The sequence below is a fragment of the Hibiscus syriacus genome, unplaced genomic scaffold (genome assembly GCF_006381635.1).
Source record: "Hibiscus syriacus cultivar Baekdansim isolate YM2019G1 unplaced genomic scaffold, ASM638163v2 tig00110213_pilon, whole genome shotgun sequence".
Taxonomy (NCBI): Eukaryota; Viridiplantae; Streptophyta; class Magnoliopsida; order Malvales; family Malvaceae; genus Hibiscus; species Hibiscus syriacus.
Window position 1 is genome coordinate 100910 of NW_024062630.1, and position 21060 is coordinate 121969.

At 32.3% G+C, this 21060-nt stretch overlaps 2 protein-coding genes and 2 pseudogenes across 2 annotated transcripts; all 4 read right to left on the minus strand.

Moving 5' to 3' along the window:
- Positions 1-394: 394 nt before the first annotated feature.
- Positions 395-5153, minus strand: LOC120113748 (annotated as a pseudogene).
- An 854-nt stretch (positions 5154-6007) lies between these two features.
- LOC120113747 lies at positions 6008-8201 on the minus strand (annotated as a pseudogene).
- Positions 8202-10215: 2014 nt separating this feature from the next.
- LOC120113750 (60S ribosomal protein L21-1) lies at positions 10216-11532 on the minus strand. Its single transcript, XM_039134799.1, has 2 exons — positions 11244-11532; positions 10216-10507 (listed from the first exon to the last, which is right to left on the minus strand). Exons 1-2 carry the CDS (start codon positions 11478-11480, stop codon positions 10250-10252), a joined length of 495 nt encoding a protein of 164 aa, XP_038990730.1. The 5' UTR covers positions 11481-11532; the 3' UTR covers positions 10216-10249.
- Positions 11533-14090: 2558 nt separating this feature from the next.
- LOC120113749 (zinc finger protein GIS-like) lies at positions 14091-15001 on the minus strand. Its single transcript, XM_039134797.1, has one exon. The coding sequence runs from the start codon at positions 14907-14909 to the stop codon at positions 14118-14120; it is 792 nt and encodes a 263-aa protein (XP_038990728.1). The 5' UTR covers positions 14910-15001; the 3' UTR covers positions 14091-14117.
- Positions 15002-21060: the final 6059 nt, after the last annotated feature.

Here is a 21060-nt window from a genome sequence, read left to right on the forward strand (position 1 = left end):
ATAAAATCTAATTATAATTAAAAAAATGAGATATTATTTTTAATTTAAGATGTTTATCTCTCCCTTAATAGAAACAAAGGTAGCTAAATATAGTGATCATTTGATAATCAAATAAAGATTTGCATGACACATATCTAAGGATGGACACACAACCGAGACCAAATAACATAGAAAGCACTCGCTAATGATCACATAGATTAATCTTAGTGATTAAAAGGAATATTGCTTTCCCTTGAGATTCTAAATCCGAACAATTGTGTCTGCAGGGTGTATAAATTATCAATGATCAAGAAAAATTATGAACTTATACCATGTTGTAATCACTGCATACTACTAAAAACACCCACTAAATATAGAACTTTTGCATATCCGGTACAGAACCCAAAAGATACGAGAATCAAATAAGAGGGCAGTGGATACATGAAATTGAAAACAACACAAAAATCTACAATCTTATGGTGTCTTTCATCAGCTATGCAATCTTTTCGACACAACACTCAAGTGTAACATTAAAGGCCATCTTCCTAGCCTGATACACATGTTTTTGGTACTCATCATTGTCGTGGAAGAAAGATTGAAAAGTAAATTAAAGTGAAACATGGAATGTAAAAACTGGCAGGTAGTAGATGCCCAAGAGACTTCGGGCAAATGATCGACGACTACCTGACTGTGTAACAGGAGGGAGGAGTTGAGGAAAAGTGAAGTATCTAGAACCAGTATAGCAGAGTTTCTTCGAGAAAGTATCGGGCGTTCTACGAGTAACATCGGGTTCTCCTCTCCTTGGAGCTGGCTCAAACTGCAGCAAGATTAACTTGACAATTTTCACAAACAAAAAAGGCATTCGGGATTCAATTTCGAAAGTACTGTTGCTCTTTAAGTTTTACCTTATTTTGTGTATGTGTTTGCAAAATGAAACGAAAAGAAAAGGGGGAGGAGGGGGAAAACGACCTGGATGAATGTGTGATTCTTGCAATCATCGACTTCCAAATCGAAGCCATGTTCCCGCAGCGTAACAATAATTAGGGGCACTAAATATAGTCACCACCTTTTGTTCCTGTTACATGGAAATGATTAGGAACTAAAAACCCCAAAGCATTTTATGCCCTGTATAAAAGCAAAAATAATAAAATTTAACTTATAAAAAACATGAATGGATTACATGTGCCCAGTTAAACCCATCCATAACCAGCTGATGAGCTCTAGCAATCAACTTTAAGCTGTTGTGTGATTGAATTGTTCAGATATATCCTGTAGAGAAGACCATAAAATTTCGATATTAAAATGCTGGAAAAAAAAAAAAAGCAAGATAGACACAAAAACTCGAACAATGGTCACTTCGAACATCAATTACCTGGCCAAAAGTATATCCAGCACCACGAGGTGAGATCCCCACCACATCGATCATCTGGATCAGACACAATAAATCACACATGGGCCCCTCGTGAGGAACTTCTTGGACACGATCAAAGTTTCTTATGTTATCTAGAGTTTCAATTGAAGGAGACAATCCACCATGCAGACAAAATATTTCCGACTCCACCTAATGGAAACACCAAATCATTTTAACTACCATAATTTCCCTTCATTTAGGAAGTACAAAGTTGAGTTCTAGGAAGTACAAAGTTGACTTGAAAATTACCAAGGAAATATATCTCTTTACTCGGGACTAAACCAATATAGTAATAAAGTTGGCTATCTGGATTTCATGATAACCATTAAATACAAGAAACAGCCAGATACTTCCATGACATTCCAGAAAGATTTGGTATCATTTTCTAAAACATGTGATGAGAAAACAAAGCAACCTAGAAATCCCAACTTTTTCTTGCCCAACCAAAAAGATAATGAGAGTTCTCGAAACTTAAAAATTAATTAGAAATGAATATAATATAAGCCAATATAATACTAGTAGTCTGGTACAATAATAGAAGTATGGAGAACAAGAATAGTATTAATCTACAAAGCCAAATGAAATAGAACTAAGACATAAATATAAAGTACCAAAGATGCTACGACCAAAAAGTATGTCCTTAGTTCTTTCTTTCATAGAATTTGCGTTTCAAATCAAAATAGTCTGCACCTCATATATTAGTTCTACTCACCAAAGCAGTTAATGGAAAATAATCAAATAGGTCCGTAAAGATCTTCCAAACATTAGCATTGCCGTACCTGTAAGTAAATCATCATAAAAAGAATTAAAATGGATTTGCAAGAGGAAGAAGCAACTAATTGTCTACAAATGACTCCAATTTATCTGAAGGATAGAACTCCAGAAACTCAAATCTACTAGTTTTAGTTATCATATCATCAATGCAATAGCAGTTTAATTTATAAACTGGAAAAAATAGTATAAAAATTATCATTGAAACGAAAAATATAGGAAGACTTTTAGTAGAGCTAACACATCTATGGGTCATAATATTACACCCTTTCGAAAGAAGGTTGGCAGTAGAAACTCACTTTCGCAGACATTCATCATAAAACCCATAAACTTGAGTGATCTGCCAAAAACAAAAAATGCCTCAAGGATTAGCCTGACATTCACATAATAGTTTGTCAAAAGTTCATAACAAACTTTGAATTAAGACTCGGATATGAAAAGTATAAACACCTTGTCAAATTTTGGGCATGTGTATGCACACATGTTTGTACAAGGTGGAAGGAGTAGAAGAAGACGCAGATGTCATACCTGACGGCTTTCATGATTTCCTCTGAGAATGGTAATCCGCTGCAGGTAACGGACTTTTAAAGCCACCAATAGCTGTTTGAGCAGAAAATAGGGTCATCCAAATGAAATGCACAAATGACTTACTGCTTAACTCTTCTATTCATCTCTTAAGTGGTTAACTTCCAATTTTAAAAGATTGTACTAGCAAATGCAATACAGACTATGAACAAAGTAATATAACATGCATCTTTATGAACATAAAAAGTAACAGTTGGCAACAACATGTGACTCTAGTGATTTAAATATCTAGCATCAATCTAGCATGAAGTATAATTTCATTGAGTAAAAGTAGTTAAAAAAACCGCCAGAAAAATGTTTCGCACAATACATCCTGGGTTATGTAAAAAATTGATGTGTATCCACCAGAGAACCAAAAGTGATAATAAGATAAAATGTAGTTTATTCTAAGAGAACCAAAAGTGATAAATAAGATAAATGTAGTTTATTCTAAATCCAAAGCACCCTATCCAAAGGAAATCTAAACTCAGCATCTCACTAACCAGTATCGTATAATCTAACAAAAGAAGAAATCTTCCAAAAGGCAAGGCATCTCAAATTCATAGTGTTAAAAATCATTAGCATCAAACCATGTCAGTCCCCCACCCTCCTCTCCAAGTGCTGAAAGAAGGATGTGGTCAATTCAGTCACGCAGCTAGAGCCAGAAACCAAAAAGTCTTATATTGTTTCTGCCTCTAGGCCATACTTTAGCAGAAATTAGAAACATTTTTAATGGAAAGGGTAGAAAAAGGCATTTTGTAATTTAAAATTTACAATTGTACATACCGTAACAGTTTCAACAGAATAGTACCCGCGATCCACATAATCTCCCATGAACAAGTAGTTTGTATCTGGACACTGTCATTTAAGATAAAACCAACTGTGAGGCAGAGGCTCAATAGAAAGTCTGATCATGAGCATAGGAATTAAAAATAAAAAAAGAAGCAAATGTGAGTAATAGATGAGGTGAATCAAGTATATTATAAGTTGTAGTACATCCCAAGAATGCCTGAATGACATTGATAGGTCACTATCTAACAATTGAAAGAGGGAAAACATTAATTAGAAAAATAATAATAAAAAATAGCTCTTATGCATGAAAATGACAGACAAAATTTAACCATCTGACACATTCAAGAGAGCATAAATAAAATATCCACAATATGGCAACAAGATACATCTGCGGATCTCCAATTTTCAAAACATTGGTTCTTGGTAATTATATTACATATGACCTCAGCTGAAACAGAACTAATAAAAAGAAAGAGTCACAGTTAGAACAAGTACTTCCCTCCGATTCGAAAAAGTTCAGCAAGATCATGAAAGTCCATGAATATCGCCACAAATGTCACAGGGCTTTCAGGCTGTTATAAAATAAAATAAATCAACATCTTCCAGTTCAAGATGAGCATCTCAATATTTCCAAAGTTCACCGGTAATTAAACACATATAGACCAGTGTCCATTGTCAGGGCTTTTCACAGGCTGTATAAAATAAATAAATCAACATCTTCCAGTTCAAAGATGAGCAAGCTCAATATTTCCAAGTTCACGGTAATTAAACATATAGACCATTGTCCACTGGAATTAGAAACTAAAGATAAGCTAACATAATAAACCTGGACGTTGCTTTCTTGCATTAATATTTCCTTTGCCTTGTCGCATAATGCTTTGACCTGACAAGGCAACACGAATAGAATTACAAACAGTATATTCATTCAAGATACAAAAAAAAGGACTTCCATTTATCAAAAGAGAGCAACATTCTTCCTTGCAGTTGCATTGATTTCTCGAAATCACTAGAGTCAAATAGATCAAAAGGTTGATCTTTTTTCTGCTTTAAACTGAGATAAAAAGAGTTGTATTCTTTTATTAAATGGATTAAGTAAACGTAAATCAAAATTTAAATAGCAACAAAAAAATACTATCACATATTGAGAACAGCTCAAACACAACATTTTTCCGTGCAAGTACCCTTATTCTTTCACAATTACCACCATCGCATAAATCAAAATTTGATTTTCTCTTTCTGTTTAGGAATGAAGAAAAGGCGCAATTTCTTTAGAATTAAAATACCATTAAATTTACTACTATACATATTGAAATTTTGTAATACCGAATTCATTTCAAAGTCATTTTGGATATTCCTTTCGCATCAGAACAGAGCCTAATAATAGATCAGTCACAAATCAAAATTTCCGTTCTTCCTAGGGAAACAAGCAGATCGTTAGATAAAAAAACGCACCTGCTGCTCGGAAAGTGGCTTACACTGCATGAGCTGCGAGATCTGCTCATCAAGATCGGTCGTTGCGTCTGTTGGTGACGGATTAGCCCCCATCTTTGATTTATCAGTTCAAATAATCGAAACCAGAAATCGCTATCCGGATTAGGGATTACGCTAATCTAACTTGAATTGGGAATTTTTTTTTCTTTATTTAATAATGTTTTTAAATATTCTCTCTTTCTACCTCTTTATATGAATAAGGAAAAGCGTTATAATAAATGTTAATATTTTTTAATATTTTTTATAAAATTATTTAAAATATTATTTATTTTTTAAAAATTATTAATATTTTTTAATATTTTTGGTAAAGTTATTAATATTAACATTTTTTATAAAAAAAATAATGTTTTAGGTAACTTTTTATCAGATATGTTAAATATTTCCGGTAAAGCATCCAATAATAATATTTTCGGTAGAAATAATAATGTTTTAGATAACTTTTTACCGAAAATGTTAAAAGAATAATAACATTTCCGGTAACGTCTTTACTTAACCGTATATTAAAATTATTGCACCTGATAATTTCCTGGAAATGAGACCTATTTATTATTTAAAGTTAAATATATTTCGAAATTCATGAAGGAAAAAACATCAGAATTATCAAAACATTATATTGAAAAATTTCATAAAAAACAATGTTACATTTTGTTTTTTTTTCAATTTAAATTGTTATATCAAAAATTATTGTTGATAATAAATTTGAAAAACGTAATTTAAAGGAAAACAATGAGGAAGTTTTAAATATATATTTAGAATAGTTTAATGAATTGAAGAGTAATCTTATATATATTTTTAGGAAAAATATTCAATAAGTTAAAATTAATGATTGTATTTGAGAAGTAAAAGAAAATGTCAAATTTCTCTATAAAAAAGACTAATACAAATATATTAAAAATTATTCTAATGTCGCCAATAACAAAAATTATAGAACATTTTTTTAAAAAAATGGCATAAAACAGCTATGAAAATTATTTTAAAGGTTAGTAAAATTATATGGTTTACATCTTGTTATTGCACGTCTTCAATCTTGATGGTACTTTATGCATGCACAAGGACACTGTCATGGTAGCATTGGAAACAAACTAAACAATGGTCATATTACCCATCAAAGACTGGGAAAATCTTCCTACTCAGAATAATGTAACCTGACATTCGATATTGTGATTGGTGCTAAGTTTAGAGATGAATCCTATTAACTGTAAATACCTCAAGTTTTGATCGTCTTTCCCTTTCATTGCAGCTGCAATGTGGATGACTCTAGCAGATGATAATTGTTATTTTTTATCAAATTCATCTTCCGCATCGGAGGTTTCCTCGTTGTATTCATCACCTGTTCCAAACTCTTCATATTCTTCATCTTCATCTTCGTCTTCACTTTCATCTTCTTCTTTGTCTTCCACACTATTCTCCGAGTATTTAAGCAAAAAGTCTTCCCGAGGTATCAGATTCACATTTACCACGATAAAGAAGACCGGCCTCATTACGTGATAAAACTTCCGTCTTATACGGACAAGAGGATGTGGGTTCACGAGTTTTGCCTTACCCTTCCTTGAGAGCCACAGTTGTAGTTTTGCACTTCAATGACAGGTAAAAAATCCCGGGATATCTAGTAAATAATCGAGTGAACTTATGTGGATGTTTAGTTCCTCTCTCAAGCTTCTCAAGTAGTTCCTCTTGATCTTCTTATGGATCGTCAAGCTCAAAAACTCATGCAATACACCAACAGCCCTTTTCTCCATAAGCTCACTATTTGGATCAATATGTCGAGAATCTTCATATGGAGATATGTAGGGAAGCTTCTGAAAACTCCTCCATCCAAGCTCTCCCTTCTTTTGTGCTCCATAACCCTCGGGAAATTCATCGGGAACGCCAATGTGGTTTGGCCCCTCTTAAACTGCCTGTACTCATCACCCGTCTCACCACTCTCATTACTTCTTTCCAGTGCTGAAACAGCAAATCCTCACGCCACCGTGCAAGTCTCAAAGCGGAAACACCAGTAGGTGCCTTAACAAAGCTGAAATGATCGGGTATCTCGGAATCAACACTTTCTCGAAGTTATCTGGCAAACCGAGATCCCATTTCAAAGCATGAAGGGGACTGAAGAGGTGCAGTCCTAGTTCTCATCATCATAAGCACCTGGAAAGCCTCTCTATTGTATCATTCTCATGCGCCTTGTGTATGCTTTGCTCTTGTGAGTCTAACAAGAGCGCAGTACGGTCAATCGAAAGCAAGGCAAGTTAGCGTAACGCGGATGTGGGAATTCTTCGAAGAGAGTAGGGTACCTAAAACAAGGTCAGAAAAACTAATTGCAATCACCAAATGCTACCCGTCATATTAAACTCAATTGTTAAAATACAGTTTATTGAACATGGAAAACAACATACCGAGTATATGTCTGGCACAAATATTTTCAAAAAAAAAATAATTCTTTTCAAATAGTTGAAGGATTTTACTCTACATGTTCAAATATATGGTGTCACATGAGAAAATGAGTAAACATTACAGCAATTACAAAAGGATACTGCTTATGTTTCTGCCATTGAGCATATAAATATATACCGACTAATCAAAACTAAAGCGCAATTTCCCCACAGAAAATGGGTGATTTTGATATACATTTAATCAATTTTCATAAGAAACCAATCACGATATTAGTTTCCGCCATATGCTTTTATCATATACTAACAACTTCAACATTACAATGCAAATATAAAACAATAAAAACAGAAATTAAAATGAAGTTTTTTTTTTGGGGGTATTCATAGTTGCAAAACCAGCAAAAGGGTATTCAAAAACGGAGGATAAAAGGCCACAAATTTACCTGCGCAAAAATCGAAGAACGGGGACAGTGAGGCCGAGGAGCTTTTGCCAATCGGCGAAAGATTTGGCAGTAAGAAAACCGGTCGGCGACCGTTTAATAGCATCCTTCAAGAGGCAGGCCGCTTTGAGATCGGTCTCGGTGTCGATGACATGATCTAGGCTCCGATTCTTGACCCATTTCAGCCTCACTTTCACTAAGCTCCTCCATTGTTGATGCTGAATTTGTGGATGTGAAAGTAGGTTTTTGATTGAGGAGACGAAGGTTTCGGCTTTGAACATTAATTTGTAAATGAATCACAAATCGAGGCGAAAAATATATATTCTTTGGCGATTTTCTTCTTCTTTTCTGCCCTTACGTGTAGCCATTGACAACTGTTTTCAAGTTTAAACCCAACAAATTTTGATTTTTTTTCATTCCTGTTTACATGTTGGATTCACTCTTAAGCCCAAATCGAAACGTGCTTTATATTTATTATTCTCAACCCAAAAACAGAAGCTTATCTTTGACAAAATAGCTCAAAGCCTACCCGTCAGATTTCGATCATGGCCGGCCGATCCTTTACTGAGATAAATTGTTCAAAATTTACTTCAATTATACCTATAATATTTTTATCTTAATTTTAAAATAAAATATTCAATAACTTTGGCATCAGATTTTATATAATTTTTCATAATTCCTTAATTTAAGGTCAAATGAAAATTAACAAATTAAATTAAAATATCATCATGTGTCTTAAATTATATTGATAAGTATATTAATAACAACTCAACTCGAAATCCGAACACGAGAAAATACATATCTGCTCCAACTATAGTAAATAGTGACATTTGTTAATGGCAGTCTGTTGTTCTAAATCAAAGCTATCAGTGCCATACGGATAAACATTTGGTTTTTATTCTAATATCTAATTCGGCGAAACATAAAAGACAACGGAATCACATTGGAGGATCCTTACAATAATAAGTGCAGTGACAAACATTGTAGTCTCTGCACTGTCCAACACCAGCAGGTTCCTTGGAACATTCATGGATACATTTCTGCAACTCACATGTGTTGCCGTCAATGACCTTATGGCAAGTATGTTCTGGTATCCTTGCTGCATATTCATCGTTTATACCCATCGAATGCCCTAACCCATCAGCAGTCGAGACTGTAACCAGGAGAAAACGAAGCAGATTTCAGAATACGTTAACGGAAACCCTGAGAAAATTGAAAGATTATGATAAAAACCTGAGGCAAAAAACAAGAGGAAAAGAGAGAACAGTAAGGATATCTTCATCGTCGATGTGGTTTGGACAGCCAGAAAAATGGAGTTGTTTTCGAGCATGTAGCTTTGATTATATTGAAATAAAGGTGGTGAAGAATGATTAGTGGAAAGGTGTTCATTCAAAGAAGGAATAAATTGTTGAAGTTACTTTTGTTGATTTTATACATGTTACAAAGCTAACAACTATGACCGCATATTCTTTACTTCCTCAAACTGTCATTTAAGCTTCAAAAACCTTTGGCTTTCAAAGTGTCTGAACGTTTCAATCTAGTGTTTATTTACGTTTCTCCTTTCTTTGGTCTAATCGCGGTTTTAGCCCCTTTACTATACTAAAATTTATTGTTTCATCTTTCTACTCTAGTTTGATCATTCTTTGACACTATTGTCAGTTAACAGATACTATTCGATAAACGTTAACTAGCAATATTACCATTTTGAAATTACCAAGAAATGTTATAAAAGTAGAGGAATCTAAATTTGCCAAATTAGAGGTTAAAGCTCTAATGTCAACATATTGTAGGAATTTAAACTATAACTAGACCCCTTCATTTTTAGGAATGGTAAAACTTAAATTATTTTTCTTAAAACTTCCATATTTAAAATCTATATTAGTTCATTTATTTAAATAAAATGAACTAAACGTATCGTTTACATAACATAAAACACTGTTTAACATGAGTTTTCCCGACTTGCACTTAATTTGAGCACATTTTTTCTGTGTTGAAAGTAAGAGACCTACTTATCTTATTTTGTGAATTCACTAACAATTATATAAAAAACCTTCAGTTTAGATGATTTTCAGAACTTGATCTTGTTACTTCTGTAAAACTTTACCAATCTTCACTTTAATGAATCACTTGAAAAAAATGTCATCACCGCAGATTCGATCCAAACTCGTAAATTCGATCTAGTAACTTAACCTATCTTTGTTACTTTTGGTCCAAACTCGTATATTTGATCCAATCAATCAGAAATAAATACGTGAAATTTGTTGGTGGTCCATATCTGTGAGATGCAAAAGGCCGTTAAATCTTAGCAAAAGCAGTATCTTCAAACAAAACGACGATGAAAACAAAGCAAACAAATGTCTAATCCAAATCGAGTTCACCTTATGTTTACCAAAAACACCAAAAAAAGAAAAAAGAACGTAGATCTAATAACCACCCTTGAGATCATTAACAACATCATATGGAATGGGGGTAACTGTTTCCAACGTAGCACCCTCCACCATGAAACCAGGTTTAGGTCCCTCTGGTTGCCTCTTTGTGCTGATGACTTCACCCTTTGCCTTAGCCTCTGCTTTTAGCTGATCATTCTTCACTTTCCTCAGCTTGAATTCCTCAGCGCATCGTGACGGCTGAACGTGCTCCACTCGTACGTGGATCCTCTTCCTGATTATCCTGTTACCTACCTGAAATTGACAATAAAGTTAATGCAAGCACACCAAGTTTGAATATCCGATATAAGATGCTTGCGGTGAATGACATGAAGGCCGGAGTGGCGTAAAGGTTAAACAAGACATGATCACAACCTCAAATGAAGGCACATTCAATACAAAATATGTAAATGTGTTATAAATCTTAGGGTAATAAGAATTTAAGCTCATCCCAAAGAGGGAATTGGTACATTCGTGTGAGATATATTATACAAGTCAACCAATTTCAAATCAGATATTTGAAGCTTGCAGTGATGCACAAGAGCACGGAATCGGCACAAGGGTTAACAAGACATACATGGATGTCCATCTTGCTCGAACATGACCACAAGCCGAAATGCAGGCTTGATAAAGCATATTTCAATAAAAAAAAATCATGTGAATTTGTCTCTCATCTAACTGATATATTGATTCAAGCTACCAAAAAAGTCGATTTAGATTTCTTTTTTCTGTGATAGCTACATTACTACTCTAAACCAGGTGAATGCATTCCATTGATCAGTTACATCATATAACTAAGCAAATCCAACATTAAAAATACCAGAATTCAACACAACAATATACAAAAATCCAATTTCACCATAACACAGCAGAATAAAACCAGGAAAAATAATCCACATCTTCCTTTTAATACAATATACCCCAATTTTCACATTTCGAAACACATCAAAATTCAAACACAAAAATGAAACAAGCCCAAATTTTTTAATACCTGTTTGTTGACTTCAACACCGATAGCTCGTTTGGTGACGTTCCAGACTCGACCGGTGCGGCCATGGTAGAACTTGTGGGGCATTCCCTTGTGAACGGCGCCGTTTACCTTGACGTCAACATAGTCACCGATCTTGTAGGTCCTGAGGTAAGTGGACAGGGGAATGTAACCCTTCTTCCTAAAGGGCCTGGAGAATGAATCCCTAGTTCGAGAACGAACACCGTGACCTGCTGGCATTTTTTACACACACTCTCACGCCTCCTTTTTTCCCCCCTTCAGTTGCAAATGATCTTTATGGTTAAACAAAACCCTAATTTTGATCTTCGTACAGCCGCTTCTTTAACGTTTCTAGGGTTTTGTTTTTCTTCCGTAGTTTTTTGGTTATTTTAATTTGAGTGAATCGATCAAAGCCCATATCTGTGACATTGTTGAGGCCTGTCTAAGAGATTTTAATAGAGAAACCTAATAATGATCTTTTTCATTGAAAGAAATAGAATAAAATTCAATTTTCTTTTTATTCATATTATATTTTATATTTGCATAGAATAATTATGTAAAAATATTGATATATTTAAACAAAAATTTAGAATATGATATTATTCACCTTGTATCGTTTGTACAATACATATAACACAAAATACAAAGAATAACACGTATAAATGCTTGACATTTATGTAATATTAATCGTTATGTATTGAATTTTATATAGATTATAGTTATCTTAAAGGTTAAAATATATTTCAAGTCTTTGTACTCTTGCATTTGGAATTTGGACCTTTTACTTTTATTTTGAGGAATCTAGTTTCCCTACTTCTCAAATTAAAAATAATAATACTAAAGAAATTTAACAGGGTTAAAAATTAGACTTGAATTCTTAATTGTTTTAAAAAAAAATAATTTTTAAAAATTAAATAGAAATGCATAAAGAATACAATGACTCAGCAGATTTTAACGTATCTTAAAACATGTCCAAAACCTTCTGCATTTTGTCGTTTTCTTAAAAACTATAATAATAGTCCATTTATGGCCTTATTTTCACGTTAGTTTAGTAAACCATCTAGCTTAAAACAAGGGTAAAAATATGTTGCTGTTGTTGTTTTCACCTATATCATGTCGGTGTCCTAAAAGCCAAGCCAGTGAGGTAGAATGTGACAATAATAAGGTAACAAGTAAAATAATAGTATTTACAGTTTCGAAATCACTGTATATAAGTGAATTGCATTTATTTTTCTACATTAATTATCTTTCCAGGCATCTTCCCACCATTAAAGGTTTTGTCCTAAATATCCCACAATAAATGCCATATCTAATTGTTGCTCTTTTCATACCAGTCAATAAATTTGTTGTACATGGTTTTGCTCAATTTGCTAATCTCGTGTCTTCCAAAAGTGTATACATCTACAATTCATTGGTTTCCTAAATTAAATTTTAAATTAATTAATATTATTATATTATAATATATTTAAATATATAATTAGAGACGGACACAAAATTTCATGTTTAAAGGGGCAAACATCTAATATTTTAGTAAAAGATGAACTTATAAAATTATAGATGACGAAAAATAGAGAAATACATAAAAAAATTCTAAAAACGACTTCCCCATCCATCTCCTACCTTCCATCCCTACGCATAATAATATTGATAAAAGATGATTTCTCAATTTTGTTAAGTTGCTAAAGACTAATGTGATGTTAAGGGATGATGGATACCCCAAAAGAATGTTTTAAATTTGTTTTTGAGCAATGTTGACAAATTTCTCAAATATTTTGAGTTGTTCCATCGCATGAAATGCACTTAGGCTATATTCTAAAAAACAAGATTTCGTGGGTAAGTTAAGGCATTGCTTGAAAGGGCTCCATAAACACAGCTTTAGAAATTGCTTTAACAATGGACTTACTTCACCAAGCATTGTAATATTGACATGCAATCTTTTTAACCCTAATTCAAACCACAGATAGCCTCTTCCCATCTATTTTGAAGTGATGAGCTACACTAACCATTCTCTAGTTTTTAAAATAAATAAAACTTTAATTATATTTGTCTGTTATTAAAGATTAAACCAAATAATTCCATAAAACGAGGACGTCAGTGCAATTAACCCATATATTGCATTTGATCCAAGGACAACGCTTTGTCTTTGAAGAATGGTGCGAGAGCTGAAAAAACACAAATCCCAAATGTGAAACAAAAGATGAAGATGAGTAGATTGTTAGAAATTTCCATTGAATGATGTGCATTGATTTCTCTGGTGCAGGCATAAAAGTCTAGGGTACAAAGAAAGGTGAGAAAATAAAGATGGTAGCTGTTCATGTATATGTTCCCTTTCCTTAGTCAAAATCTTCTTAATTATTGTTAAAACACTCACAATTACTCAAATATGAGGTTTTTAGAAAATAATATTATATTTTATTAATGAGGTCATTCAATGAATTGAAATATATATACACATATATGTACATGCATTTTTGTCTTGGTTGCAGTACTTTTCTCACGCTTCGCAGTAGTTTCAGACAGACAGCGTATAGATTTATGTACACAGTACACGTGTGTAGCTACAGATATGTTAATGTGCTCCTCTCTCATAGCCACTTCGAAGACAAAAATATTCCTCACACGTGTGGAGATTTTCTGAATCTAGGGAAGACCCAGTTTGCAACTGTATCTTTTAGCTCGAGGGATATGGCAGAAATAAATCCATAAATAATGTTTAAGAATAAAATAAAATGCAAATGTTATTTTTTCTGAGATTAATGAAGGGATGGTGAATTATTTCATTTACAATATGAAATCATACTGAAAAAAGTAAAATCCGAGATGTTAAAAAAAAGGAGAAAAAAAAAGAAGAAGATGAAAGTTACTACGAAATGATCATTATAAATGTAGATCCAAGCTAACATGGTCATTAACGCTAGGTTTCGATTCATAACCGTACCGACGACTCTGGGAACTCGAACCACTGGCCACTACCCGCGACGGCTGCTTCAACTCATCGCCTGCGAAAAACATCGTAGGATGCGTCGATGAACGCTCACGATTGAAATTACAGGCGTTACTTTGAACTGTAGCAGCCGGGATTCTCCATAACCCAAGTGGGCTGCCATTGATGAGCGCTGGCTGAGAGAACGAGCTTTGGTTCCCATAAAACCTACCGTTGCTACTATTAATACTACTGTTAATGCTATTGTTCCACGAAGAGTAAGCCGCCATTGACGGCGTCGGAGGTGAGTCTAGCTTATAGTTGAAGATCCCATAAATATTATGAGCATCATGAGATGAAGAACTGTGTTGCATGGTTAGATGATGTCGTTTCGCGTGTTGGCGTTCCCTTTTGTGAGCGTTTTGGTGACCGCCCAAAGCTTGGGAAGTGGGGAAGTTTCTGCAACAATAGTGACACTCAAATCTTCGGCTGATACTATTATTACTATTGTTATTATCTTCATTCTCGTTTTCCTTGGTCGTGTCTTTGTTGTTGTGAGCTGAGTCTGGCTCTGCGTCGTTGATGATGGCCGCCGTAGTCGAGTCAACACAGTCGCGGCCGCCGAATTCCTTGCCGAATAAACGGATACCCTTTTCTTTAATGGGAGAAGGGCGGATGAAGGGAAGCTGAGAGAAGGAGTCCACGTTCATGAAATCGTGCGTTTCCTTCTCATTATTCTTCTCCATGAAAGTTTCTTTCTTTCTTTCTTTTTTAATTTTTTTTTGGGAGAGAGAGAATTGAGGGGACTCCAAAATGGGAAGAAGAGAAATGAAAGGAAAGGGAGAGAACTGGAGGTAGCTAAGATGGGAGGAGGTGGGGCCTATAAAAGAAGGGATTTAGAGCCGTTCTAGAATGTTGGAGGCTCATGCAAATTCTTAAAAAGAGACTTAGTAAAAATTACAAAGATTGAATGCAATATATATAGGGAGATTAGTGATATTACTAACTCAAATTATAACGGTATGAGATAAAAAGATCATGAAAAATTAACTCATTTCTTGTAAAGTGAAGTTAGAAAAAAAAATGAGGTTTTTATTATAATAAATCTATTTTTTTAGTCCTTGTTATTTCGGGACCCTATTCCGTCGCTCAAGTTGTACATGTCCCAGCCCCGCCTCTGAAGGGATTCATCGATGGAGGAATGAAGCAGCCATGGCCATGAATATGACACGGGTGGCTAAGAGCAAGATGACAAAGGGACGATTATTTTTTCGTTTCATGGCCATCCGAGTTTTATTTTTTGTTATAATCGGCCCAAATAATTAGTAACTAAAAGATTATGTAATACTCCATTTCAAGACCAAGTATAATTAGGGATAGGTATCGGATCTAATTTGATGGGTATTGATATGATTCTATTTTGTTAGATTGATTTTTTTCAAAAAGGATTTTGAGTTCGGGTTTAGTTGAATCGATTTTTTAGAATATATGTTCGAGTTTGATTTAGGTTTAGGATGAAAAATATTTGATTTTACCTAAAAAATAATATAATTATATCTTATATATTTAGGGATAATTACAATAATATCACTATTAATATTAATTTTTTAATTAGATCCCTATTTTTTTTTTTGAATAAAATTAAAAATTATATATATGGGGGATAGGATCCCATTACATCGTGTAAAACTCTTTTAGTTTTACGCGTATTTAAAATCTCACATATGTCGAGTTGGGACAAATCAAATTAAGTATAGATTTTATTTTAAAAGACGAGTCAAATTCAGATCGAATTTCAAGTGAAGAATGTATCTTTATCAGATTGAATCAAATAGATTACAAACTCAATCTAGTCCGACTCACGATCATCCCTAAATATAATGTATATGTATTAATACCTTGAAAAGGGAGGTCTCTCGTTATGCTTTCTTTCTTCTTAATATGCTAGCCATCATCATCTTCTTTCATTTTTATTAAATTAATATTTCTATTATTTTCATAATCATGCATTATAACCTGATTTAAGTATCAAAAAGCATATTAGAGTCCAAGTTCCAACACCTCTTAATTTATCTTCGTGTTACAGAAATTAAAGATAATTAGATTTATTTTCAAATTCGACTTATTCTAATCATACAATATATTTGAATATCGGCAGACTATTGATTACTAGTTTGGTGTCAAGTAATGAATACATAACCTATTTTTAGTGCACCAATTCACTTTTGATCATTAATTCATTGGCACTAAAAAAAGAAAATTACGAGGGAATAAAACATCCTTGTTCAAAAATACGCGGCAATTAATAAATGTGTATGTATATGATGCCAAACCGTGAGGCCATGAGAGAGAGTTTGATTTGTCATATATGAATCGGGAAAATAAATGAGTTACCAAAGGATATTAATTAATCACTACAACATTTCTCTCAATAAATGATGGTATTCTTTTGCCATCAATATAAACACATGTTACCTTTCCTACTTGTTCTGATGTTAACAACATAGCTTGTTATTAATTCTAAATTCACATCTTATTTGTGACCACACATCATTCCTCTTTCATTCTTCTTATCACATTCGAATTAATCAATTATATATTTAAATCGGATTAAAACATAATCAAATATGGGTCTTAATCTCCCTAAAAATCAATTTAATCTCCATCAGAAAAAATATGTTTGACTTCTTCCCCATTCAAGAGTTCCTTTTTATGGTCAGAAATATTATAAATTTTATAATAATTTCATTTGTATGATTGCATTACAAAAAGGTATCTCCATCATGGCCAGAACAGATTATGATTTATCTAGCAATCTTATTATTTTCATGAATATATAATATGGACGTTTACGTATCTTTATATTAAATATTACCAAGTATTTCTTTTTCGCTATTCTTAATCATTAAGCAATAAGCATTAAGAATCAATACGTGTATAATTAGTTAGATATCATGTGATGCGAGAGCATGGAGGCAAAACACAAAAGAACAATCTCTCTCAAGGATCATGGTCCAGGGGTGGGTTATATTAGTTGGTGTTGCTTCTTTATAGCGGTTGGCTGTTTTATTTCTGCTGTCGTGGTCCTCCATTAATAAAAATATGTTAACCACAATTTACACCATTTATTGAACAAATACACCTGTTATCTGCCCACTCAACCTATTTCTTGCGTTCTCTTTCTCTCTTCTTTTAACCTATTAAGATGTAACTGTTAAGGTAAAAAACAAAATATATTCTATTGCATTATAAAACATATATATATATATCATCACGTGTGGTTTTATAATTTAGCTTATTTATATATACGAACAAGGGATAAAATTATACGTTTAGTAGCTAAATTATTATTTTATTCTGTTTTAGTAATCAATTTTTTTTCAAAACAATATCTTACTTTTAGTTTAGGTTTCAATTTGGTATATCAGCGTTAAAAAATTAACATAACTACTAACGTTACATTTTTTTAATGATGATGTGATATTGTCTTATAGTGACATGTCATCATCATGTTAATTTTTTAACAGTAGTGTACAAGTTTGTATCTGAGCGTGGACAGGAGGGGTACCTGCCTGCGCAAAATTATAAAATCTATATATAATTAAAAAAAAGGATAATTTATTTATTAAGTCATTCATCTATTATTATTTTTTAGTCATCTAATTATTATCTTTTTCCAAAATCATAATTAACGTTACATTTTTTTCTTTTTAATTACACACCATTAAAAAATTAACGTCGATGCTGATGTAATAATTTTTTTTTGTTCATTTTTCAATTAATTATTCTTTTATTATTTTTTATGAAGATGGAGAATGTTGAAATTGAACCTAAACCTGTACCTTCTTAAAATATGGTCATGCTTGTTTTGTTTCAGTAGTTGAGTGTTTAATAAAAGTTATTGATGTTTTCAATTTAAAATTTAATATATTTATTAGATAGTTTATTAAACGTAATAAAGAAAAGGCAATTCATTTTTTTCGATATTTGTTATTAGAGGCCTAATTTATGTGTTCTCCCTGGGCCACTAAAATATCAGAAACGGACCTGGTGGTGTACCAAATTAAAATCTAAACTAAATGTTAGGTACAATTTTGAAGAAAAAAAATAAAGTTTAAGTACCAAAATGAAATACGAGTAACAATTAGGTACTAAACTTCTAGTTTACCCTAAAGAAAGTGTGTGATGTTTGGTGCATGCTTGAGTCGTGGGTGTTTCAATTATTCTCAACTGCATGCCTTCACTTGTAGATCATAATTCTTCCATCCCTACCTTTCGTTGCCATTTCATGACATGTCACTGTCTTGTTCGTTTTCTCTTTCTATAAGTCATAATTTATTTTTTTTGGGGGGGGGGGGGTTGTCATTTAGTTATATAACGTTTTTAAAATGTAGCTTAAAACAAGAACACTTCATTCATGCAAACACCTTCTTTGCCATTGAAGTCGTAGTCGCAGAGGTTGTGGTTTGGAGTTTCTGGTTGTTTCCCGGAAGGAACTATGTCGAGTGTGGGAGGTGTATAATCTTCAATTATATTTTACCTACTTATTAATTTTAAATTAACAATTTATTAAAAATAACAATTCTTTGAAAATTAAAATTCGTCGAGTTATTATATATTTATGTATATATTATTTATTAAACAAACGAGTTTGAATAAATATGTGTTTAGTTGATTTATTAGTTTATTATTTTATGGTTCATATTTTTCTATGAAAGACAATAAAAAATAGGTCTTATGTTATTTATTTGTATTATATTATTAACATTTATATTAATTATATTATACCTAAATATAATAAATATGTTGATTTATGATATGTTTGTTAATTATTTATGGACAACCTTTTTGACAAAATTTATGGACATTTTTTAATTGATCATTAGCATATTTAGTTACATGTTTATGAATTCATTCGTGCAAATATTTGCTTAATGATTATCAATATGTTCATTTAGTGTTTGTGGACATTTCGCAAACATTAAATGGATGGAAATACATAATTTTGAATAAACAAGCACGAGTTTAATTTTAAAATCCTTAACAAACACGTATCATACACAAATAAATTTAAATAAAGATTTTCTCACACGAACCAATCAACCTCAATGGTTAACAGATTTATTGTTATCTTTTGAGGTTTCGGATCTAAACACTTCATATGCCAATGGTATGGGATTTCATTGTTAAAGGGTTGTAAACATATGCTGCATTGTATTCACCATGAATTTATCAAATAAAAATAAAAATTATCATTCAAGCTCGATTCATTATGGTCTTGATTGTACAACTTAGTTTTACACATTTTTAGGACTGTTATATTATAGAAATCAAAGGCTGAGATTAACTCCTCTTTTGTTTCCAATGAATATCTTCTCGTTTCCTACTGTTAATCTTAACATTTGATTTCCCTAATTCAATAATTTTAAAAAAGTGTAAAACTCTTAATTTTATCCTAGTATAATTGGATCCTACCTCGTGTGTGTATATAAGGTACCATCTTCATGCTCCCAAAAAAAACCACTTAGCTAAAATTTGGCTAAACTATTATAAAACCCTTATCATTTTACTGATGGAATATTTCATTAATAAAAAAAAACTTATCATTTTGATTTTTACTTAGTTATCCTTTTCGAATAAATATTTATTTACGGTAAGAGATTATTTAGTTATAAATTAAAGATTAGAATATGTTAGGAGTGAGGAAGATAATCGTTGAGATGGATGTTAAATGGAGGTACAAAGGAGGAGATATTATATTGCATACTTCTAAAAGACCGCGAAGATATGGATAAGAGAAATCAGACACACATGGCGCGAGAGAAATAGACGCGCTGATCACCTGGCTAAATATTGGGCGTTAGAGCAATCGACTGGGGTAAAAATTTTAGACCCCCCACCCGAGGAATTAAGAGGCTCCAGATGATAAGGAGGAAGGGGTTTTGAGAATGTAGGATAAAAGCTGTTACTCATATTCTCTTAGAGACTTATTTGGATGCAAGTTAAAATCAAGAACTTACTTGATACAAATTGGAGTTTAAGAATTTATTTGTATGTATTAAAAATTCTAGGACTTATTTAAATAAAATAACAAAGTTGAAGGGACTGTTTAATATTTTAATCTTAAGATGCTAAAATTTCAAGAAATTTCAAACATTAGTGCAAGAGGTCCGAAATAATGTGTAGTTTAAATTCAATGATTTGACAAAAAAGAAAAAAAAATGCTACATAGGAAAATAGTAGTTAGAGATGAACCAATTTAGACCTACATATTGATGCAGTTATTAAACATATTTTAAGCATTTAATTTTTAATAATCGATCACATCGTTCACTTAATCCGACCTTAAATACATGTACTTTTAGGCGATAATCATTAATTTATTTTGTTGAGTGGAAAATTGTTTAACGTAGTGATGAGTACTTTTGAATCCATGTTAATTGGTCTTGAATAGAGACGCTTTGTTATTTTTATTTTTTGACATTACTTGACCTGGTCCAAGTTCCAAATTGTCATTAAAATCTGTACTTCTTGTTGGAAAGACTACTTGCAATTTTTGTAAATTAGAGGTCCCATTTCTTTAATAATCCTTTCATGTTATTATCACTAATTCAAACCTTGATGGGAATTAACTTTTGGGGTATATATTACCCAAATTTTGATGTGGGGAACCCAAATACCAAATGACATATGTGAGATCACATGCAATATAGGAATGATAAAATACATCATAGATCATTTAATTATGTTAAAATAATTGTTTTATTCATTAAATTTATTAAATGATTATATAATGATAATTATGATGTTATAATTAATTGTAAAAAATTGGTAAATTTAATGATTATTTTATATCAAATTTGATAAATTTAATGATCATTTTATATTAATTCTAAA